At 39.3% G+C, this 25,874-nt stretch overlaps 1 protein-coding gene across 10 annotated transcripts in view; it reads right to left on the minus strand.

Annotated features, from left to right (window-relative positions):
* Window positions 1-24,797, minus strand: part of PNPLA8 (patatin like phospholipase domain containing 8) — a 45,416-nt gene extending 20,619 nt beyond the window's left edge. For 3 of the 10 annotated variants that reach the window (XM_060414718.1, XM_042248558.2, XM_060414719.1), the window contains exons 1-6: window positions 24,662-24,797; window positions 18,834-18,973; window positions 13,418-14,569; window positions 13,117-13,266; window positions 4,278-4,429; window positions 583-677 (exon numbers count right to left, since the gene is read on the minus strand). In XM_060414718.1, coding sequence (XP_060270701.1) covers window positions 583-677; window positions 4,278-4,429; window positions 13,117-13,266; window positions 13,418-14,479 — 1,459 coding nt within the window. In that variant the 5' untranslated portion in view covers window positions 14,480-14,569; window positions 18,834-18,973; window positions 24,662-24,797. Of the gene's footprint in view, window positions 1-582; window positions 678-4,277; window positions 4,430-13,116; window positions 13,267-13,417; window positions 14,570-18,833; window positions 18,974-19,074; window positions 24,200-24,661 lie in introns of those variants that run through there. The other 7 variants (XM_042248560.2, XM_004007862.6, XM_060414717.1 and 4 more) reach the window with 5 other exon arrangements.
* Between the last annotated feature and the right edge of the window lie 1,077 nt (window positions 24,798-25,874).

Raw genomic sequence — 25,874 nt, forward strand, 5'->3', positions numbered from 1 at the left:
TCCAAAAGAGAGCAAAATCTTATCCATCCTTGATGTTCTACTGGTTCAAGTACAATTTTGAATACACACCATCTTGTGGGCTTCCCTGGTTACTCAGACATAAAGAATTCACCTACAATCCAGGAGACCCAGGTTTGATTCCTGGGTCGGGAAGATCCCCTGGAGAACGGAATGGCAACCCACTCCAGTACTCTTGCCTGGAGAATCCCATGGACAGAGGAGCCTGGCGGGCTACAGTCCATGGGGTTGCAAAGAATTGGACACAACTGAGCAACTAACACTCACTTCTTCACCATTTTGTTACTTTCCATAAGGCAATTAATTTACAAATTGTTCTTGTCACTGTGGCTTATTTAAAACATATTAGAAAAGCACACTAAAATCTACTTCTGAATGTTAACTTATTTCCAATAAGCATTTTTAAAAGCTCATTAAGCAAATTAAAAGACTATTCAGTATCAAAATATGAAATTAACATCCATCATTTCAGGAAATGACCATGATCTTAATCATGAGAGTTTAATGTTCTTTTTCTTAACGCACTGCTGGGATGCACCACTTCCATATAATAGCAACAATTACCTGTGCTTACGCCACAAATGTAATCAAAGAGTTGATGAACTGGCTTCTGAGTAAGTTCAACTAATTTTCGTAGTGTCTGAAGAGCAACCACACCCCTGTAGGAAAAATAAAAGGCAAAAATGAGAATTCCTGTTTAAGGAAAGCTAATCTATTTACTAAAACAATCCCTGGTTTTCTACTTTATATGCTAATATGAAAACTAGTAATACAAATTAGCATCAGTTAAAATTGCCAAAGGTTTCTAGATTGCTTTTGAAAATACAGTATCTACATAATGGAATTAAAACCTGAGTTACGGCAGCACATTTTGAATTTACACTAGTATCTCTTTAAATAAGACAATGAAGATACGGCAATATAAGGTATTTTAGCAGACACTATAACTCTGGAAATTGCTTAAACTCTGTATTCACTGGTTTTGGGATATCATGCATTGGTTTCTCCACTTACCAACATGGTTGGTAAACCTATGCTTCTACACATTTCATTTTCTGTAATTTATCAGCCATATATATTTTTTTCATCAGTCCTATTTTTAAGCTTTCTTTTTTCATTTTTTTTTAAACTCTCAACTATCTCAACACAAGGTTCTTCACTAAGGAGGTATTAATTTACGCTGCCGACTTTGTTCATTTCTGAATCCTCACCAAAGGTAGCAAGTAGCTTCAAATGTGAAAGATTAAAGAGCCTAGGAGATGCAGGCCAATTCAGGATGTGTGTAACAGGTGGACAGTCCTTAATATTGGAGGATATACATACACAATGAAAAGTTTTAATCTCAATACAAGGTGTGGAGCAGAGAACAGTGTTAATCAGGTACCATAAAATAAAATTGCACAAAGTCACTAGAAAATATTGTATTATTAAAGCAGAAAATGAAGATTGTTTATTATTAATTGGAGAAATAATGTAAATTTGAAGACAGCTGATAAGATGGTTTATGAGAGAGACACTGCAAATGTAACGTGCCTTTAATGTGAGACATGAAAAATTAAAGATCATGCCGGATAAAATATATTTAACAGTGTGCCCTCCATTATCTTATGAAAAGGAAAATAAAACATGCACACACATACACGTGCATATATATTCATACAGAAAAAATATTTGAAGAAATAAATCAAAATAGTAAAAATAATCCTGGATACGTGAGATATGACTGTTATCTCTGGCTTGTTTCTCTTTATATTTTTCTTCCTCCCAAGTTTTACTTGTATAAGCCAGAAGAAAACTGTTTTTAAAATGCAGTATTAATTCTGGACTAATTTTAAAATCAGTATTATTTCTAGGTCGATTCTATGTTTAATGCTGTACCAGGCTCTCTTTTATAAAAGAAATACAGGGCATAGGTTCCTTTTCTCATGAGCCTTCTTATCTTACTCATTCTATACAAATTTCCCATCCTAGGTGCTTTCTCATAGTCCCCTAAACCAGGGTTTCCCAACAGCAACATCACTGACATTTTGGGCACAATATTCCTTTGCAGTAGGAACTATTCCAGGCACTGCAGGATATTTAGCACCAACTGTTCTCTTCTCACTAAATTAAAGCAGGGATTCCCCAGTCGTAACAAGGAAAAAATGTCTCCAGGCACTGACAAATATTCTCCAGGGGGCAAAATCATCTCCAGTGGAGATAATCACTGGTCTCAATCCACCTTCATCCTAACCAATCTCTGGATTTTCCCAAATGTCTTCACTTCGATTTTCTCCCTGTATTGACTAATAAAACGAATACTCTTCGTTCACAAACCTCTTTTCACTCTATAGATTCCTCACTCTAAACAGACATTTGAATGCTCTTTAAGGTTCTTATTTCAGATCTCAACTCAAATGTTATTTCTTTAAAAACTCACAGTCATGATCACTCTTTAAAACAGCACTTTTAAGCTCTATCCCTTCCCTGTGCCTTATTTTTCTTCATAGCACACATTAAACACTTCTGTTTTTCTAGTTGCTATCTCTAAAGGGAAGAGTAGAGATGGCAGGGAAGTAGAACACAAGCTAGAAATTTTAGGGGGAAAAGATTTATAAAACCAAGCCAAAGTGTCTAGCCAACAAATAATAAGGAACTACACAATTAGCAAGCATGGATGGATTGCCAGTAGTAAGAAAGGAGTCTGATGGTGAAACTGGTGAATTTTACCAATTGGGGGAAGGAGATGGTGAAATCTCCTTCTGAGCTGAGAATGTATTAAATATTTCTTGTGTACACCAGAACTGGCATCTACAAGATGTAGGGAGTCAGGAAGTTACTGATACAGGCTCCTTTTCTAACAATCACATTATTACTAGTTGACATATATAAGTAAGATACACACAATAAAAGAAGGGTAACATTACATAACACTGCCGAAATTTTATGAGAATCATGGTTGATAAACTGTCCTAAACTACCAAAAATGTCTGAGAAGATCAAACTAAAACATAAAGATTTGGTCACATTAAAATAAAAGGAAATTCAGGTATATGTTAAAAGAAGTTCTTAGAATTAAAAGTTCTTAGATTGATAAATCAGTAAATCAAGAAAAACAATTTCATGTTTTACTTTAGAATTTGATTTTATAATGACATAATTATACTGAATCAGTTTTAAAAATTCTTACAATTGCACTGATCTATAGGTATATTTTTTTTCAACTGATGTATAATTGCATATGACATTGTACTAGTTTCACATGTATAATGCAATGATTCAACATTTGTATGCACTGCAAAATGACCGCCCCATCTGTCACCAATAAAGTATAAAATTTTTTCCTAGTGATGAGAACATTTAAGATTTACTTTTTAAAGCAACTTTCAAATTTGCAAACACAATATTATTAACTACAGTTCCTATGCTGTACACTACATCCCTATGACCTAGGTATTTCATAACCAGAAGTTTGTACCTTTCACTTCTCTTCACTCATTTCACCCACCCTCCAACCTGCCTTCCATATGGCAACCACCAAGCTCTTCTCTGAGTCTCTGAGTTTTCTCTTGCTTTGTTTTTGTTTCTTATATTTCATATGTAAGTAAGATCATACAGTATCTGTCTTTCCCTGACTTATTTCACTTAGCAAAATACCCTCAAGTTCTGCCTATGCTGTCACGAATGGCATTTCATTCATTTTTATGGCTAAGCAGTATTCCTGTGGGTGTGTATACACATATCCCTCGCATATTCTTTACCCACTCACCATCAGTGGACACAGACTGTTTCTACATCTTGGCTATTGTAAATAATGTTGTAACAAACAAAGGTACATATACCTTTTCAAATTAGTGTTTTCATTTTTTTCTGATAAATACTCAGAAAGTGAAGTTGTTGGATAATATGGTAGTTCTATTTGTATTATTTAGGATCTATAATTTTAAAAAGATCATTTTGCTAATACACTAATGGACAGAGAGAACAGTCTTATAGTCATCAAGGGGGTGAGGGTTGGGGAGGGATGGAGTGGGAGTTTGGGGTTAGCAGATATAAGCTATTATATACAGAATGGAAACACAACAAAGTCCTACTGAACAGCACAGAAAACTCTTTTCAGTATTCTACAATAAACCATAATGGAAGAGAATATATTAAAAAAAGAATGCACGTACATATAACTGCACCACTTTTGTTATACAGCAAAAATTAAAACAACACTGCAAATCAACTAACTTCATTAGAAAGAATTTTTAAAAAAATCACTTTTCTAGCTTTACCTGGTCCCTCCACCATCAATTGCGAGAATCCGGATTCCTCGTCCTTTCACTGGATCCACATAGCCAATTAAGGCCAAAATTTCTCTAACTGCAGCCTGTAGAGTTTCATCCTTAATTTGTCGCAGTCGTAGTAAATAAGGAATAATTTTTTCCTATATTGAAAGTAAAGACATTTTGCTGCTTTTGTCACAAGAGTGAAAATACATGATTGTTTTTAATCAACACAGGTAGATCAACTCATGTAATCAGAATGCCAGTGTTTATTACTTTCTCAGTAATCTTAAATGACAGACTAGCTTTTCACATATTACTGTCAACTAATATCTAGAATGTATTTGTCCTAATATCCAGGCCAAAGATTAACTTCAATCCAAATATCTTTTAAAAGGTTCAGTGCTTAAAAATTAGAGAAAATGCCATTTGCTTAACACAAATTTACAAAGTATCGTCACAACAAAAGGTTAATGTAATATAGTTCGTACAATATTTTGTCTAAATCCTAAAGAAGATGAAATTGCTTCATAGTAATTATTGGAAATTAAACTTGTTATTAACAGAAAAAAATAAACCAACTCGTGTATACTGCCTATGGAATACAAGGGTAGCTCACTGTGAAATATGAACAAATGTTAATAAATATAACTAAGGTAGAAGGCAAAGGGTGACCATTACAAACAAGTAATCAGTTTAAACAAAACTGGGACCGCAAGATTCTAAGCATTCAACTTCATATTGTTGATCAAAGGCAGGAGATTAAATAAATCCTAGGGGTTCTATGTTGAGTTTACCTGAGCTACTAGCTACCATATAGAAGCATCTCATCTTGCCAGCACCCCAAGTTTAAGAGAACGATTGAGTCACAGCTATACTTGTGCTTTGCCGTTGTTCAGTCGCTCAGCCGTGTCCAGTTCTTTACGACCCCCTGGACTGCGGCATACCAGACTTCCCTGTCGTTCAGTAAATGAAGAGACTTCACAATGCTGCAGTCATTTTGTCTACTATGATAAATCAGATTTGGAAGGGGGATGACTGCTGGGAAGTATAACTTTTCTTCCCTTGAGGCACTTGCTGACTTGGGGGAGAAAAAAAGGATTGAAAAGTTGGGCTTGGTTCAGACAGCGGGCCATGAATAGAGGCCAGAGAAATCAGCTGAGCATTTAGAATCTCAAGGGTTTGGAGCCACACAATACTGAAGCCTTGAGGGGCCTCAATCACATGACTGGTTTCACCTCAAGACATTCGCTAGAGTCTTTATGTGGAATGACAAATTCAAAAGCTAGCATGAAAAACTCTGAATACGAGAATGGAATTTTCCGTAGTTTTGAGATTTAGTGGTCAAGAGGGTGGTGGTGGTAGAGAACACGTCAAGTTCTCAACTAAAAGTCCTAGAAAGATATACCCTAAGAAGAGGGCAAACTAGAGGTGTCAGCCAATTGTAAGCCAGCCATGACCCAGCTCTGACCCTAACTTAACTGAAGCTATCAGTGCCTCACTCTGTACATAAAGGAACAAACAGCCTATCTCTGGAAAAAGAAATCATCTGATATGGTCTAGATCCTATGTAATTTTAAAAAATTTACAACATCCAGCATCCAGGAAAATTATAAGGTATGTGAATCTGGTACCAAATGTGATCTTGATATTATTTAAATATAATAAAAATAACAAAAATAAAATGACTATCCTCAAACATGTGTGTATGTGTGTGTGCTCAATCCCGTCTGACTTTTTGCAACCCTATGGACTGTAGTCCACCAGGCTCCTCTGTCCGTGGAATTCTCCAGACAAGAATACTAGAGTGGGTTGCCATTTCCTACTCCAGGGCATCTTCCCTATCTCTCACATACCTAGGAATTACATTTTCAAAAAAATATAACAAAAGATATACAAGACACCTACACTGAAAAGTTTTTAAATATTGAGTGCCCTGGTCTGAATATTTGTGTCTTCTCAAAATTTCATATGCTGAAATTTTAACTCTCCCAAAATGACAGGAAGTGAAGCCTCTGGGACGTGCTTGGTCATCAGGGTGGAGCCTTTATGAACGGGATTAGTGCCCTTATGACAGAGGCTCCAGAGAGATCCCTTGGAGACTCCACCAGGTGAAGACACAGTGAGAAAAGCACCTGCTGTGAACCAGGAAGAGGGCCATCATCAGAGACCAATCATGCTGGAACCCTGATTTTGAACTTGCAGCTTTCAGAACTCTGAGAAATAATTGTCTGCTGTTTCTAAGCTACCAAGTTGGTAGCATTTTGTTACAACACAGCATCCCTAATAGACTAAGATGTTGAGGGAAAATAAAAACAGCCCAAATAAATGGAAAAAGACAAGATTTTCAAGGCTTGGAAGACAATACCGTAAAGACTTAATTCACCACAATTACTCCATAAATTTAATGTAATCTCAGGATGATTTTTAAAAAATTTTTTTGATAAAACCAAATTCCCCAAGAAAAAGAAATGCCAAAAAAAAAAAAAAAAAAAAAAAAGGTTGTCTGAGGAGGACTTACATATACCTGAGGAAAGAAGGGAGGTGAAAGACAAAAGAGAAAAGGAAAGATATACCCATCTGAATGCAGAATTCCAAAGGATAGCAAGGAGAGATAAGAAAGTCTTCCTAAGTGAACAATGCAAAGAAATAGAGGAAAACAATAAAACAGGAAAGACTACAAATCTCTTCAAGAAAATTAGAGATATCAAGGGAACATTCCATGCAAAGATGGTCACAAAAAAGGACAGAAATGGTACGGACCAAACAGAAGCAGAAGATATTAAGAAGAGGTGGCAAGAATACACAGAAGAACTATACAAAAGAGATCTTAATGACCTGGATAACAATGATGGCGTAATCACTCACTTAGAGTCAGACATCCTGGGCTGTGAAGTCAAATGCGCCTTAGGAAACATTACTACAAACAAAGCTAGTGGAGGTGATGCAATTCCAGCTGAGCTATTTCAAATCCTAACAGATGATGCTGTGAAAGTGCTGCACTCAATATGCCAGCAAATTTGGAAAACTCAGCAGTGGCCACAGACCTGGAAAAGGTCAGTTTTCATTCCAATCCCAAAGGACAATGCCAACAAATGTTCACACTACTGCATAATTGCACTTATTTCACATGCTAGTAAGGTTATGCTCAAAATCCTCCAAGCCAGGCTTCAACAGTATGTGAACCAAGAACTTCCAGATGTTCAAGCTGGATTTAGAAAAGGCAGAGGAACCAGAGATGAAATTGCCAACATACTCTGGATCACAGAAAAAGCAAGAGAATTCCAGAATAACATCTACTTCTACTTCATTGACAACACTAAAGCCTTTGACTGGGTGAATCACAATGAAGTGTGGAATATTCTTCGAGAGATGGGAATACCAGACCACCTTACCTGCCTCCTGAGAAACCTGTATGCAGGTCAGGAAGCAACAATGAGAACCAAACATGGGACAATTCACTGGTTCCAAATTGGGAAAGGAGTATGTCAAGGCTGTATATTGTCATCCTGTTTATTTAACTTATATGCAGAGTATATCATGTGAAATGCTGGGCTGAATGAGGCACAAGCTGCAATCAAGATTTGGGGGAGGAATATCAATAACCTCAGATACATAGACGACAACACCCTTACAGCAGAAAGCAAAGAGGAACTAAAGAGCCTCTTGATAAAGGTTAAAGAGGAGAGTAAAAAAGCTGACTTAAAACTCAACATTCAAAAAACAAAGATCATGCATCCAGCCCCATCACTTCATGGCAAATAGACAGGCAAACAATGGAAATAGTGAAAGACTTTATTTACCTGGGTGTGGACAGTGACTGCAGGCATCAAATTAAAAGATGCTTGCTCCTTGAAAGAACAGCTGTGACAAATCTAGACAGCGTATTAAAAAGCAAAGACATTACTTTGCCAACAAAGGTCCATACAGTCAAAGCTATGATTTTTCCAACAGTCATGTATGGATGTGAGAGTTGGACCATAAAGAAGGCTGAGTACTGAAGAATTGATGATTTTGAACTATGGTGCTGGAGAAGATTCTTTAGAGTCCCTTGGACTGCAAAGAGATCAAACCAGTCAATCCTAAAGGAAATCAATCCTAAATACTCATTGGAAAGGCTGATGCTGAAGCTGAAGCTCTGATACTTTGGCTACCTGATGAGAATAGCCAACTCATTGGAAAAGACCCTGATGCTGGTAAACATAGAAGGCAGGAGGAGAAAGGGACAGCAGAGGACGAGATGACTGGATGGCATCACCAACTCAATGGACATAAGTCTGAGCAAGCTCCATGAGATGGTGAGGGACAAGGAACTCTGGTGTGCTGCAACCCATGGGGTCACAAAGCATTGGACACAACTGAGAAACTGAACAACAATGAAGCTGATTCTAAAATTTATACAGAAGCACAAGTGCCAAGAATAACTAAGCCAATTATTAAGAGGAAGAGCAATGTTGGAAGATTTACACTACAGACATCAAATTTATTACAAAGCTATAATAAACTGGGCTTCCTTTGTAGTTCAGACGGTAAAGCATCCATCTGCAATGCAGGAGGGCCAGGTTTGATCCCTGGGTTGGGAAGGTCCCCTGGAGAAGGAAATAACAACCCAATCCAGTATTCCTGCCTGGAGAATTCATGGACAGAGGAGCCTGGTGGGCTACAATCCATGGGGTTGCAAAGAGTTGGACACGACTGAGTGACTAACACACACGATAAATTAGACAGTACAATATTGAAACAAGGATAAACAATGTATTAACAGAAAAGAATACAGTGTTCAAAAATATATCCATAAATAATCACCTGATTTACGATGAAACTCTTCAATAAATGGTGCCAGGTCAACTCGATACAGGCATTTCACAAAATCAAGGCTCCTACCTCACACTATACAATCAAACCTATTCTAGATGAAGAGTATATATATATAAGTGAAAGCAATAAAGTTTCAGAAGCAAACACAGGATAAATCTTTGCCTGATTTTAAAACAGCACACAAAGTGCTAATCATAAGGAAAATATTTATAAACTGTAATATATTAAAATTAAGAACATCTACTCATCAAAAACCATTAGAAAGAATGAAAGGTAACCCACAGAGTAGGCGAATATATTTATAAGGCACATACATGTATAACATATACATGTTATAATATATAAAGACATATCCATAATTGATAAAGAAAATTTCCAGATCAAACAGAAAAAGCTGATCAACCCAATGGAAAAATGAGCAAGACCTGGACGAGGCACTTCATGAGGGCAATAAACAGTTCAGCTCAGTCACTCAGTCATGAGTCATCCAGCTCTTCAACCCCATGGACTGAAGCACGCCAGGCTTCCCTGTCCATCACCAACTCCTGGAGCTTGCTCAAACTCATGTCCAATGAAGTCGGCGATGCCATCCAACCATCTCATCCTCTCATCCCCTTCTCCTCCTCCCTTCCATCTTTCCCAGCATCAAGGTCTTTTCCAGTGAGTGAGCTCTTCGCATCAGGTGGCCAAAGTGTTGGAGCTTCAGCCTCAGCAATAAACAAATGGCCAGTAAACACTGGGAAGCTGCTGAACTTCACAGGTACCAGAGAAGGACAAATTAAAGCCCCAATTTAAATCACTAAACATAGAACAAAATGGCTAAAATAAGAAAATAATATAAGGCATTGGAGAGGAGGAAGCATAACCAGAAGGCTCACACAATCCTGGTGAAAGTATCAACTGATGAAAGCACTCTGCAAAACCATCTGGCAGTATCCACTAATACGAGAACAGGCATACTCTATCAGCAGGACTACTGCTGCTGCTGTTGCTTAGTTGCTTCAGTCGTGTCCAACTGTGCGACCCTATCGACTGTAGCCTGCCAGGTACATGGGATTCTCTATGCAAGAAAACTGGAGTGGGTTGCCATATCTTCACAACCTAGGGATGAAACCTTGGTGTGCTGCATTGCAGGCAGATTCTCCACTGCTGAGCCACCAGAGAAGCCCAAGCAGGACTACTACTCTTATGTTTTCCAAAAGATACATCCCGGAAGTACTATTCCTAAATATTTCCAAACAGGAAGCTATCCAAATGTCCACTACATTGCACTATATTCATACAAGAGAATACATAACAATGAGAATAAATGTTCCTTAGCTACACTCATCAGTATAGAAGGTTCTCACAAACATAATGCTGATGGGGGTGGGGGGACTTAAAAGAGCACATTCTGTATCATTCCATTTATGTAACAAGCAGAAAGAGGTACTACTAATCTATACTGCTAGAAAACTGGTCAATCTTTTTTAAAGAATGATTGGAAGGGAGCATAAAGAGGCTTTCGGAAACATTCTGTTTCTTAACTGGGTGGTCGTTATATAGATGTGTTCAATTTTTGAAAATTTATGGAGCTGTATACTTACAGTATGTATATTTTCTCTGTATAATATTTTTACAAAAATTTCAAAAAAGACACAAGAAACAGCTTGAAGGGCACCCTACTAGTCAAAGTTAAAATAAATTACACATTAAAAAAAAGGATTGGGGAAAGATTATGGAAACACAACTTATGAAAAATTATGAGTTCATAATGATAATAAAAAGAAAAAAACACCAAGAATTCATCTCACCACTGAAGCAGCTTTTAGAGCAAACTCTTTACTTTGAAAACTGGTGACTAAGTAGAAAGAAATTACGCATCCTTTTACTTTTCCTGCAACACTGATTTCTGAGAGTAACCAAATAGCTTTAGTTGGGTGAAGAAATCTCCACTTTTACAGGAAAATGTCAATTATAAGGCAGAAGGAAAGACAGAATTAGAAATTTATCATTCTGCAACCCTAATAAAATGACAAGTTCTGGAAACAATTAGGTTAACAGTTGGTGGACTAATACTTCTAGCCTAACTGTACAGTGAAAAGATAAGACTGTAATCTTCCAAATTCAGTGATCAACCTTAGCATTACTAATTGTTGTTCAGCCGATTATGTTTTGACATGATGCAATATGAGGTGCATAATATCATCTACAGTGTACTCCAACAAGAAAACGCTCAACGCAATCAAGTCTTTATATTTAAATTCCAATGTGCAAGAAACAAAAAGGAAGAAGGAATACATCAACAATACCAACAAAAAGGAAGCCAGGTAAATTTGGAAGGTTAGCCACTCTACAAGAAAATATATATCACATTTCTCCAAGGTATTGAAGAGTTCCTAGATTTAAGGTCAGTTATGAGTTCTCAAAGTTTCTATTAACAAAAACAGGTCACAACAGACTAAAACTGAAAACTATCCAGAAATCTATCAACACTACCATGAGTAAATAAGCTGCAATACATTCACACAATGGAATAAGGAAGAAACAAGAAAGAATGACCTACAACTACCCACAACAATGTAAAAGATTCCTACCAGTGTGCTGAGTGACAGAAACAACAGTTTACATAATATACAGAAACAGACAGAACTAATTTGTGATCCTTGTTTTGGGAGACTGTGACTGAAACGGGGTCCAGGGGAGGCTTCTGCAGTGCTGACAAATTCTGCTCTTCTTCTGGGTGCTGGCTACGTGAAGGTGTATGGAGACTCACTGAGCTTTACACTTACAACTGCACGTGTATCATACTTCAATAAAATGTTTTTCTTAAGTTCATTAAAGTGTGCATCTTTATCTTAGAGATTTGCTTTCAGTGTATCACCCAAATGTTAAAATGACTTAAAAGCATTTCCATATTTGGAAAATTTTATCTTTTAGGTAAGAGATTACATTTATATGAAAGATAATTCCAAATTCTATGAACATGATATTCTAAAGTTTAGCTATTACAATATATGTATTGTATGAAATTTCAGAGGGAAAATTAATGTAAAATGTCTTTTTAGCAAGATTGTTATCAAACTGTTGAATAAATATGAACTAAGTTAACTGACAATCTTCTGGATGGCAAGTAAAAAATAAGCACTGATGGATCTCTAACAAAATATTAACACTGTCTATTCTTTATATGACATGTCCAAATTGTTAATTATAATTGTTAATTATAGATAAGGTCACAAATAATCTTAGTACAGAGGTAGAGAGACATCATTCACATTTTATGGTATTTCAGGGCTTCCCAGGTGGCAGTAGTGGTAAAGAACCTGCCTGCCAATGCAGGAGACATGAGACAGGTTCGATCCCTGGGTCAAGAAGATCCCCTGGAGAAGGGAATGACAACCCACTCCAGTACTCTTGTCTGGAGAATTCCGTAGACAGAGGAGCTTGGCAGGCTACAGTCCATGGGGTTGCGAAGAGTCAGACACAGTTGAAGCGACGTAGCACGCATGCTAGCACGAAAACGGTCTACTTAAACGGATCTAAATTATTTTCACTGTTTTATATTTGAAAAAACTGAGGCAAAGAAAATCTATTTGTTTTATTAATAGAATCACAAGTTCAACTGCCAATAAGATCATAAAATTTATTTTAGACTTTCAAATACAAAAAGATCATGAAATAAAAACAACCAATGGTTTTACTTGCTGCACAGCATAAACACTTAACGTAGCATTTAAGAAAACCTTGGTAGCTATTGGGCAATTCAACTAATACACTGAGATATATCTTCTATTTTAAAATGGTGGAAATATTTTAAAAGTACAGATATGAGTACCAAGAGGATAACATATTACAGAAGAAAAATGAGCATTTAGTGCAATGTATATCATAGAATAAATGGGTAATTACTGAGTATGTAAAACACACATATGATAAAACCACAAAAATGTTTAAACAGAAAAATGAAAGGTGTCATCTTCCCCATTTCAGAAGGTTTACTAGTACTTTTATTCCAAGAAGAAAACAGATTAAAGGTAATCAAAATTACCTTGACAGCCACTCCTTTTCCCTCAGGAAATTCTAGAAGATGGAAAGTCAGTTCTTCAACCCTATTAATGCAGAGTCTTGGGTCAGTTGTTCTTCTTAATGCTTGAACTAACGCCCGCGTTCTATTATCAATACTCACTCTGGCAATGATCTGCAAAGACATATTAAAATATGTATGATTCGAGTATGAAAACTGCTCCAGTGATACCAACAGATGATCAAAGTTCTTAAATCACATTAGGAAATGAAACTTAGAAATCTGACAAAATTAAAACTTAAAATCACAATGAATAACAACTTGCCTTTTCTCGCTGAAGAGATAACCGCCTTTTCTCCTCTGCGTTTTTGTCTTTGCTGACAGCCTGCTCAGCTTTTGTCATCTCTTCCTGCTCTTCTAACTGACTCTTTGTATCATACTTTAGTTTGGGGACAAGTCCACCAATATAACCACCTACTAAGGCTTGTACACCTTCCGTGGGACGAGAAAGAAAGTTAGCAATACTCTGTTTAGTAGAAATGGGAAGAACTTCAGGTGTCCCACTGGGACTTCCAGGCTTGTCCTCAGAATATAAAGAAGCTTCTGAATCTAACTTCTTATCAGACAGGATGCCAGGATCTGGAGAACTGGGTTTCTCATCTTCAACCTTTTTAAGTTCAAGTTCTGATTTTTCCTGGAAATGTTGATCTTCCTTCTGTTGAGACATTTTTTCCTCACGCTTGAAGTATGAATTAATATGACTTGACAAAAAGTAGAATGACTCTCCAAATTTTGTGGTTATATTATTTGTGTAATGAAAAAGGCTTGGTTTACCTATATTGTCTTTCTCTATAACTTGACTTTCCTTTGCTGGAACAGAACTCTTTTCTGCTGACTTGTCACTATACTTTTTCAGAAACTTGATGGTTTGTTTAACACTTTTCTGTTTTAACCAACCGCTATCTGTCACTTTTCTTAATATTCGAGAACTTGGCTTAAGTTGAGCTAAACGAGAGATCATTTCATTTTGTTTGCCAAAAACAGCCTTTGAAATAGAGTTCAAAGTATTTTTAATACGGGACATACGAGGGCTCACTTTTGTAAGTCCCTTGGGAGCAGAAGTGCTAAGTCTCAAGATTCCAAGATGTAAACCATGGTGGCTTAGGGGGGAACAGTGCTTACTGCAAGAATGAGCTTCACTTTTGGTCCATTTACATCTTATTCTGCTCGTATGAACACCTCTCTGTAGACTGATGTGGCTTATCCTCCAGTAATGTTCAGGTGAGCACAAGAAAGGCAGCTGCTTGCTCCTCTGCTTCCCACAAAGACTTCTCGCATTACTAAGGAGGTAAATATAATATAGATCTATAGTCAAATTAATAGACATAACTTAAAAATTACTTATTTTCTATACGTTATGACTTTCACTTCATTCCTGAATGCTTCATTTAAGAAATGCCATAATTCATGGTCTTACCTAAAATGGCAAGAAAAAAAAAAAAAAAAGATTAGGATTCAAGGTAAAACTGAAGTTGGGGAAGAGATAAAATACATTACATTACTTGCACTAAACTCAGGAACTTGTCTCAAAAGAAGATAGGGCAATATATTTTCAGGATGGCAATAGAGATTACATTTTTAAGCAAACAGAAGGTAATTAATCTTTTAGTATAGAAATAAATGAGAAAAGAAAGTGAGTAGTAGGATGTTTCATGGAAACTAATTTAGAGAAGCTACCAGATAGAGAAGGCTTCCCTGGTGGCTCAGATGGTAAAGCTTCTGTCTACAATGCAGGAGACCCGGGTTCAAGCCCTGGGTTGGGAAGATCCCCTGGAGAAGGAAATGGCAACCCACTCCAGGACTATTGCCTGGAAAATCCCATGGACAGAGGAGCCTGGCAGACTACAATCTACGGGGTCGCAAAGAGTCGGACACAACTGAGCAACTTCACTACTACTACTACCGGGTAGATAAGGTCTCCTACAACACAAAACGGAACATGCAGCTGTGAAACACAATCTATATTCATGGTAAGACAAGGAAAACTTAAACATAAAGGTTCTTCTCTGCCCCTTGGCCTCCTTTCTACCTGCACTCTCTACCTACCACACCTCCCCCACCAGCAGGAATACCTGTTCCACATTCTCCCAACATCAGCAAGATAGAACATCTTTTCTTGACCTTGTAAAGGGCCACGTGACTCACTGTGCTGGTACTTAAGTCTGGATTATTATTTTATGTACAGCCCTCTGTTTCAAAACATCTTATATAAACTGTGTCTTGACTTCTAATAGGTGGAACGTATCTCAGAGTTTTCTGAGAGACTCTTCCTGGGTTATAATCCTCAAATTTGGCTCAAATAAAATCTCCCAATTCTTTCTTAGACCTACTGATTAATTTTTCATTGACACAATATTCTGCTGTTTTTCTTCTTTATTATTAAGTCTTAACTAGTTTATGTGACATTAGACTTTAAGTTCTTTGAGGACAATAGTTAAGTCTTATACTCCTATTCACTGTAAACCATTTATAGAATATTTAATCTGAAACTTAGTCCCCATGAAACCGAGTTCCTCTGTCAAATTTATTAACCTCTATCCAAAATGTTATTCTTCTGTCCAATACCTGTTCCCCTCAGTATTGAGGCATATCAAAGAAAAGGGGGGACTGAAACCAAGCAGGACTCTATGGGACCCTCCCATGCATGAAAGCTTGTGTTCCCAATTTCTTGTTTGTAAGAAAAAGCCCTTCAGCCTCTGAGACCCTCCCTGAGTTCCAAAGGGCAGATTCAAACAGTTAATTAAGAGAGTGAGGGAATGCAGAGAGAGACATCAGCGCAGAGATGGGACAGGGTCTTGGTTCATCCTGGGAGGATGTATGTAACAATCTTATAGAAATCTCTGAGTTCTTCTACAGGAACTAACCCCATTCCCGGGAAGACGATGGTTAATGGCAGGCTGAGCACAAGCCCTAAGACCCCAGACTGGCTGGAACCAGAAAGCTGATGACTAAGATTCCCGGGACACCATTCTGTCACCTCAACCTATCAGAAGAGACCTCCCCACAAATTTTGCTTATAAAATCTCTTCCCCCAAACCCATCAGAGTTCAGGTCTTTCGAGCAGGAGCTGCCAACTTTATGGCTCTTGCAATAAACCCTTCTCCACTCCAAACGTGGACATTTCAGTTTGTCTGGCCTCACTGTGTGTCGGGCACACATTCAACAACTTGATGCCAGATACAGTCCTAAATGCTGAGACCACAAAGAGGATACCAAGAAACTTTCAGTCTAGAGCTTGAGATAGCCTTGTAAAGAAGATTTCATGGTCCAGTAGTAACTGCTCATTTAATCAAAGAAGTCAGACTAGAATAAACTGTGCAATCATGCTAAGTCACTTCAGTAGAGTCTAACTCCTGGAGACCCAATGGACTGTCCAAGTGATTTTTTAGGCAACAGTACTAGAGTGGGTTGCCACACCTTCTCCAAAACTATGTGCAACACCTAACAGACAAGGGGCTCATAACCACAGCATAAATGCTGTTTAAAACAGACATTCTGTTCTTTCAGTTGGTAAAATGCAAATAATTGATAATATCCAATACTGATAATAACCTGGGAAAAAGGGACACAGAGGGCTACCTGACAGAATCTAATGAAATTTTAATAGCTATCTATCGAAATTTTAAAGGCACATGTTCTTTGATTAGTAATTCCACCATAAAGAATCTATCCTACAGAAATAATTGCATAGGAGTACAGGTACATACATACATTCTTTGCCACACTGCTTGAAATATCAGAACACTGACAAACAACTCTTAAGTGTCTTCTAGAAAGGGATGGTTAAATAAATTACGGTACGTAACATATAATACAATGAGTTACAATGTAATGTTATATAGCAGTTAGGAACTAGATGATCCAATGTATCTCCTTTATATACAGTATAGAGAGGAAGGCAAACTGCAATAACATATGTATGAATATCATACACACAAGGATACACAGATGTAGACACAAAGATATTATGTAACACAAGAAAACAAAAACCTATATATGCAGCTGAAATCTGTGGTTGCACACACATACACACATTCTGAAAGGGTAAGCACCTGTTTGTTTATTCCTGTGAACTGAGAAGTAGAATTGAAAAAGAAAGCCTTTTGAGAGAAGGGCTTTTGAGAAGGGCTTTTACTTTTGGATGGATTCTATTATTTACAAAGAGAAAGCATCATATTTGTAATTTAAGAAAACAATGCAACGCACTTTAACAGATGGTACCATATGACGCTTACTCCCGGAAAGTTATGACCGACCTAGACAGCATATTCAAAAGCAGAGACATTACTTTGCCAACAAAGGTCCATCTAGTCAAGGCTATGGTTTTTCCTGTGGTCATGTATGGATGTGAGAGTTGGACTGTGAAGAAAGCTGAGCGCCAAAGAATTGATGCTTTTGAACTGTGGTGTTGGAGAAGACTCTTCAGAGTCCCTTGGACTGCAAGGAGATCCAACCAGTCCATTCTAAAGGAGATCAGTCCTGGGTGTTCTTTGGAAGGAATGATGCTAAAGCTGAAACTCCAGTACTTTGGTCACCTCATGCGAAGAGTGGACTCATTGGAAAAGACTCTGATGCTGGGAGGGATTGGGGGCAGGAGAAGGGGACGACAGAGGATGAGATGACTGGATGGCATCACCAACTCGATGGACATAGGTTTGGGTGAACTCCGGGAGTTGGTGATGGACAGGGAGGCCTGGCGTGCTGTGATTCATGGGGTCTCAAAGAGTGGGACACGACTGAGCGACTGAACTGAACTATATGAATGGAAGACACAAAGTCAGAGTAGACATCCAGGTAAGTCTGAAAAAAAAAATGCTGAAAACTGGTCAAAAAAGTAATTCATCACATGGTAAAAGAGGAGAGGGGAAGGAGAGAATTCTAAATAATGGGGAAAACAAACACAAACAAACAAACAAGCATTTAAGAAAGCACACACAATATAAGCAAAAATTGCAAACAGTCAATTCTTTCTAAGACCTGGAGCCATTAATGAGGGACAGGCCAAAGGTGATATTACAAAGACAGGAGGAGCCAGATTATGAAGGGTCTGACTATCTTAGCAAAGAGATTAAAGATCAAACTGTCAATGAACTATGTTAAGCAAAGGAATGACATTAGGAAGATGCTTCCAGCAGATCTCTGACAGATGGAGTAACAGGACAAGACAGAACGACAGGAATCAAGAACCCATTGTGATTCTTCAGAAGATAGTCTGAACTAACATCTTTCCAAATTTCACGTGAGCATACTATTTTAAAATCTGTAGAGGGGAGGAAAGAAAAGAAGCAAACCTATCTGCCTTGCTGGCTCTTCTGAACTCCTCAGGATCTGCAGTCAATGTAATAAGCTGAATTAACACAAATGTTCCACAATCCCCAACACAGAAATACACGATAAAATACATCTAAAGGACTTGTGGATAAAAAAGCTATACTCAAAACTAATAATGGACTCCTGTAACTTAACAACAAAAATCAAATAACTCAATTAAAAAATGGGCAAAGGACTTGAGTAGATGAAAGACGTCATCTTTCTCCAAAGATGACATTAGTAAATAAGCACAAGAGAAGATGAAAAACAAGACTGATATCAGAGAAATACAAATCAAAACCAAATGAGGTATTATCCCACACTTATCAGGATGGCTATTACCAAAAAAAGAAAAGAAAAGAAAAAAATACCTGAGAAATAAATTCTGTTGTTTAAACCAAAAAACAGAACAAAACAAAAATGCCAGAAAATATCAAGTGTTGATAAAGATGTGGAGAAGCTGAGCACTGAACCAGAGCACTGGTGGTGGAACTGGAACATGGTGTAGTCACTATGGAAAACAGTGAAACACAACATTATAAATCAACTACACTTCAATAAAAGGTAAACCACAAAAACACAGTATACCAATTCCTCACAATATAGACCTACCGTAAGATCCAGCAATCCGAGGTATATATTCAAAGAAACTGAAAACAGGGACTTAAAAAGTTCGCACACCGATGTTCATAACAGCACTCATAGTAGCAGAGGTGGGAACAATCCAAATGTGCATGGACAGTTAAATAAACAACATGTATATGCACACAGTGGAACATTATGCAGACTGAAAAAGGCAGGAAATCCCCTCAAACGCGGACATGGATGACCCTTGAGGACATGAGGTAAAATAAGCCAGTTACAAAAGGAACAAGTACTATATGACTCCATTTACAGGAGAGCTCTGCAACAGTCACGCTCACAGGGACAGACAGCAGAATGATGGTTACAGGGGCTGCAGGGATGGGGCAGAGGGGCATTGCTTACGGGGCAGGGTTTCAGTTGTGTGAGATGAAAACGTGCTGGAGATCTGTTTCACGACAATTTTGAATCTAGAGGATCCCACTGAACTATACACTTAAAAATGATTAACATATTAAATTTTATGATTTTTTTACCACAATAAAGTTTTTTTTTTTTTAAAAAAGAAACCCCTAATAAAACAAAACCAACAGTGGAAAACCCACGGTTGAAGAGGTATCACATACCTGGATGTGCAGTCACATTTCCTTTAAGGTGCAGAGACTAAGAAACGGAAACTAGTCTGAGCTAGGGAACTCCATGTAGCCCTGCAGAGTTCACTGAAACCACCATGGAAAGACACTTCCAAAGCTCAGGCAAGAGACTCTCTCGTTCAGCAACCCCCACTGAAGATGAACTCACAGTTAAAGAACCATCACTGCAAGACTACTGGCAAGTACAGCCAACAAGAAAAAGTGTAACCGAGATTAGAAATAATAGGAAAAAAAGGAAGTAGGTTTAAGACGTGCAATGATAGAACAAAATTAAGGAAGAAAAAAAAACCTGCACAAAATTTACAGGAAGAGTAAAATTTTAGAAATGAAAATTCCAGCTACAAGCTAGTTACTAGATGTTACTGTAACATGATGACAAAGAAAGGATGAAAATAAAGGAAGAGGGGAAAATATACACCAAGGCCTATATAATCAAAAGAAAGCAAAAAGCACTTTAAAGCAAAAGCATTAAATAAGATTAAAAAGGCATACTGCTGCTGCTGCTAAGTCGTTTCAGTCGTGTCCGACTTTGTGCAACCCCATAGACGGAAGCCCACCAGGTTCTCCCGTCCCTGGGATTCTCCAGGCAAGAACACTGGAGTGGGTTGCCGTTTCCTTCTCCAGTGCATGAAAGGGAAAAGTGAAAGGGAAGTTGCTCAGTCGTGTCTGAGTCTTAGCGACCCCATGGACTACAGCCTACCAGGCTCCTCCGTCCATGGGATTTTCCAGGCAAGAGTACTGGAGCGGGGTGCCATTGCCTTCTCCAAAAAAGGCATACTATTTCATAGTAAAAGGAATAATCTATTTATTGAAAGTTATTAAACCTCAGTTTCCTAGGTCTTAGAGAACAAGACAACTTATTAATAAACAAGTAACTAATACAATGTAAAGCAACAGATCGAGAAGTACCATGAAGAAAAATTAAGCTGGAGGCTGGGGAGAAAAGGGCCCCAGGGAGGGCTATTTCAGCTGATGTAGTCAGGAGAATTGAGTTGACATGTTACTGGAGACCTGAATGAAGTGAGGAAGCAAATTATTTAAAAGTATCCAGGAAAAAAGCACTCAAGGCAGAGGGGAAAGCAATCAAAGCTTTGGAGACAGGAATGAACTTTGTCTATTCAGGAATAGTAAGAGTAAGGTAGTTAAAGGAAAGTAAGGAATAGGAAAAATGGTAGACATGGATCCAAAAGTCAAGCAGAGAACAGAGCTATAAAAGCTGGGATTACAGTAAGGGATCTGCATTCTTTCTTTCCAGTAAGAGATAATCCTCAAGACCAACTACAATACACCTATCAACCTGGCAAAGAAATACAGCATATAAAGCAAATCTGAAAAGGGGAACAATTAAGGAAGTCTAGACAATCTCATGATCATACAATTTAAAAACACCCCTCTAGAAACGACAGTTATCAGGCCAAAACTGCCAAAAAGAGTTGTCAACAAAATCAACAAGCTGAATTTAACTGATCCCAAATCACAACACTAGTAAATGCAGATAAGGGTTTGGAAAGCAAATTGAGCTGAGGCAAAAGTTAGATTACAAACAGATAAAGAAGGTAAACTGTAAAGTGCCATCATCAACAGAAAAGAGCAGGAGGACCAGACTCTATTTGTAGGATACTACACAAATACAGATGTAGGCACAAACAGAAGAGTGAGGCTTAGACCAACCACTGGGGAATGGAATGAAGTTGTAACTACAAGATATTCAGGAACTGCCAGGTGGAGGCTCCGCTAAGGAAGGAAAGAATTAATTTATGGGGGACTTCATTTGGTTATACTGCAATTATGCAGACACGAAGTGACAGAGGTTTGGACTGGATTAAGATAAAAGTACTATAATGGCTTTATTGACTATGCCAAAGCCTTTGACTGTGTGGATCACAATAAACTGTGGAAAATTCTGAGAGAGATGGGAATACCAGACCACCTAACCTGCCTCTTGAGAAATCTGTATGCAGGTCAGGAAGCAACAGTTGGAACTGGACATGGAACAACAGACTGATTCCAAATAGGAAAAGGAGTACGTCAAGGCTGTATATTGTCACCCTGCTTATTTAACTTCTATGCAGAGTACATCATGAGAAACGCTGGACTGGAAGAAACACAAGCTGGAATCAAGATTGCCGGGAGAAATATCAATAACCTCAGATATGCAGATGACACCACCCTTATGGCAGAAAGTGAAGAGGAACTAAAAAGCCTCTTGATGAGAGTGAAAGAGGAGAGTGAAAAAGTTGGCTTAAAGCTCAACATTCAGAAAACGAAGATCATGGCATCTGGTCCCATCACTTCATGGGAAATAGATGGGGAAACAGTGGAAACAGTGTAGGACTTTATTTTGGGGGGCTCCAAAATCACTGCAGATGGTGACTGCAGCCATGAAATTAAAAGACGCTTACTCCTTGGAAGAAAAGTTATGACCAACCTAGATAGCATATTCAAAAGCAGAGACATTACTTTGCCGACTAAGGTCCATCTAGTCAAGGCTATGGTTTTTCCAGTGGTCATGTATGGATGTGAGAGTTGGACTGTGAAGAAGGCTGAGCACCGAAGAATTGATGCTTTTGAACTGTGGTGTTGGAGAAGACTCTTGAGAGTCCCTTGGACTGCAAGGAGATCCAACCAGTCCATTCTAAAAGAGATCAGCCCTGGGATTTCTTTGGAAGGAATGATGCTAAAGCTGAAACTCCAGTACTTTGGCCACCTCATGCGAAGAGTTGACTCATTGGAAAAGACTCTGATGCTGGGAGGGATTGGGGGCAGGAGGAGAAGGGGACGACAGAGGATGAGATGGCTGGATGGCATCACGGATTCGATGGACATGAGTCTGAGTGAACTCCGGGAGTTGGTGATGGACAGGGAGGCTGGCGTGCTGCGATTCATGGGGTTGCAAAGAGTTGGACACGACTGAGTGACTGAACTGAACTGAACTGAACTATAATGGAGATGACTACTGCTCTGAGCCACACTTTGAAAACAGAGCAATCAGCGAAACACAGGACTTGGTGACAGGAAAGAATAGGGTAAGTAGAGGGAGGTGTCAAGACAACTTAAGGGTTTTTAGTCAGAGAAACAGGGAGAATGCCATTTGTGGATATGAGATAGCTTGGAAGGGAGCCAATTTAATAAAAAAATCTCTTGGTTTTACAGAATGCAGAAACAGTGGGGCATTCACATGGAGACATACTACAGGAAAATAGGCTGTTGGATTTATGTTTGGAGTTACTAGCACAGTGACAGCTGAAATCCTAAGACTGGATTTACCAAAGAAGGATATACAGTTAACACTTCTCCAGAATTTGGGGATTGCAAAATTTGATAAAAGTTTCTCTTCCTTGAAAAAATGTTTATCTGCATATATACACTATATTTCCCAAGACATTTCAGGATATTTACAGAAGTACTAAAGTATTCCTTGGGTTTCAAATTTTAAAATTCTGGTGTAGAGAGAACAAGGGTAGAGCCTTGACAGCCATTCAGAGTGAGGAAGAGGTAGCTTGCCAAGCAGGAATAAAAAAAGCACAGGAGAAAAGACATCCAGAAAAGCTCAGGGCAATGGCAGGACGTCCGAAAAAGTACTGGACAGTGAATGACATAAAATATAAGACATGGGAAATAAAGGTCAGACATGACAGGAAGATGTCCCGCTAAGAGTTCTATGACCTTTTCACAAATATATGTTCCACACACCAAGCAGTAAGAACCCTTCGGCACAAAACCTCCGTCATTATTACTAAGCAAAAAAACAACTCAAAAGATGTATCTTGATTAACTTTGCACTTGAAGCAAGTAAACATATAAACTAGTGAAAGTTTATGTTTTCATCCAACATGTTTATATCTTTTCATCCAACATGACTTGTTAAAAGGACATTGCTCTCAAGGTTTTAATTGAGATCTGACCCAGGAACAGAGAAAAACAAGATCAACACTGAGAAAAAAAGTTTAAGAAAAATGATGAAGTAAGAATATGTTCTTATACTCAAAGTACTACTAATGTGCACAAGAGATTTGACATAAACAGCTACAATGGGCATGAAATATTTGCCTCATAAGAGGCATTAAACTCTCAGTTCACAGTGTAGTAAACGTTTCTAAAACTCCCGGATTTAAAAATGCTTAGTATTTCACTGTCTTAACAGCATTTCCTCGATACACTGAAACCTACTTTTGTCATTTTTGAAAGCTCAATAATCGGGACTGTAGATTGGGATGGAGTTCAACCGGGATGTTAGCATAAGCAAAAAGCACCACTTTAAATAGGATTATGTGATAGCTCCTCATCTAAGTTTTTCCTAGGTGTCACCACTTATTATTTAAAGTTACCATAGTATTAGGTATAGAAACCAGTTTCCTCCCCGCATGATGATTTACATGACAGCGACTGGAAGCAGTGCAACAAACCTTCACCTATTAAACGGCACACATCTGAAACCGATTAAGCAACAGGAGCGGGGGACAGAGTTCAGTGTGGGTGGGGTTACAAAGAAACTGCTGATAATTAAAAACCTGGAGCAGCCGACTCATCAGGTGCACTGACAGTGGTGAATCATGTAGGTAGAACAGGGACGCGATTCTGACAAGCAACCGGGAACTGTCGGAGCACCTACTGCCCAGGGGAAGTCCGACTCAGGGACGCTCGGCTGCGAGGCTCGGGGGGTGGAAGAGACAGCTCGGAGCTGAACCAGAAAAACTAAACAGTCTGAGCCGTGCGGACCAGCAAAGCCCACCAGGCCGGAAGACGAGGAGAGCATCGCGCACCCCTCAGGGCTGGGACCTGCGGACCCTTCCGGTGCCCGGTCGCCTTCTGGAGCCCGGGTCCGGGCGTCTCCCCGCCCTCTCGCCCTGGAAGCGCCCTCCGAGGAGACATCAGAAGTCCCGGAGGGCCAAAGGAGTCCCGGGGGCGACCCGCGGCCTTCTCCCCCAGCCTACCGTCCCGCCGGCCCCCCACGGGCCACCTACCCGGATGCAGGCCGCAACTACTTGGGCGGCAGGGGCGAAGCGTCTTTTCCGCGGACGCGCGTCCCCTCCGCCCGCCAGCATCAGCTGAGCTTCCAGCACAAACACCCGGCCAGCAGCTGGGGTGCCACCCTCCCCCAGCTCCGTCCCGCCCCAGCGGAAGTGACGCAGGGCGGCCCAGGTCTACTCGCCGACCGGGGAGGAGCTCCTCCGCCTGGCTGAGGCCTCTGCCTGTCCGTCAGCCGCCGCTCCGCCCCCTTCCCAGACATGCGCAATAGAGCACGGCTGAGCGCGGGCGGGAGACGTGCGTGCGTGCACGCGCCTGCGGGTACCAGGAGAGGCGCCGCCTGGCGACCAGCCGTGGGAGTTTCTTTGGCTCTGCGGGCTTGTGTGCAGGACTCAGTAAGCGATCAGCTGAGCTAAGCATCTGTCTCCGCGTCCATTGAGGTTTTGTCCCCTCTTCTTCAGGTTCTCGGAGCCGGGGCTGCGTACCAGCCGCCTGGAGGATGGTGAGCGGCATGGACCGGGGTCCTAACCACTCTTGCTGTCATCATTCCTTAGCTTCGCCACATGGACTAAAAATCGCTGGAAAGCTCTTTCACATACGTTATCCTGTTGGAAGTCAGCCAGTAAAGCCCCGCTATGCTCTTGTTTCCAGAAGGTCCCACACTTCACACGTTGGTTTTTCAGTCCTAACATTTTATGCCTACCATGTCTGCAAATAGCCTATGCAACCCATAAGGCAAATACAGCCCATGGCCTGTTTCTGTACGTCTGCAAAGTAAGAATGGGGTTTTCATTTTCAATAGTTTTTTTTTAAAAAACCAAACTTGTTGGGACACGTGACATTGACACGAAATTCAAATTCAATGTCTTTAAAAAAAAAAGGTATTTTTTTCGAGCATAGCCATTATATGTCAAGAAGCTTTACTGCTAAAACAGAAAATTTGGATGGTTACTGCAGCTTCCTTTAAATAAGTTGAAGTTAGAAAACAGAAAAGTAGTCATTACTAACCTCAAAATGTTGCCATGACAGATTCTCTTTTCTCTAGCCTTGTCATGTCTCGCACGGGTGAGTGTTACTGCTTTAGTCCATAGAAGATGATTGTGAAGTGTTTAAGGGAGGAATTGTGTGAGCTGTCACATGGTGGGTGTCAGACTTACGCCTCGTTTTTTCTTTTTAATTAAGAGGAGGAAGCCAGCTTGCCAGGCTCTT

Source organism: Ovis aries, chromosome 4 (genome assembly GCF_016772045.2).
Source record: "Ovis aries strain OAR_USU_Benz2616 breed Rambouillet chromosome 4, ARS-UI_Ramb_v3.0, whole genome shotgun sequence".
Classification (NCBI taxonomy): domain Eukaryota; kingdom Metazoa; phylum Chordata; class Mammalia; order Artiodactyla; family Bovidae; genus Ovis; species Ovis aries.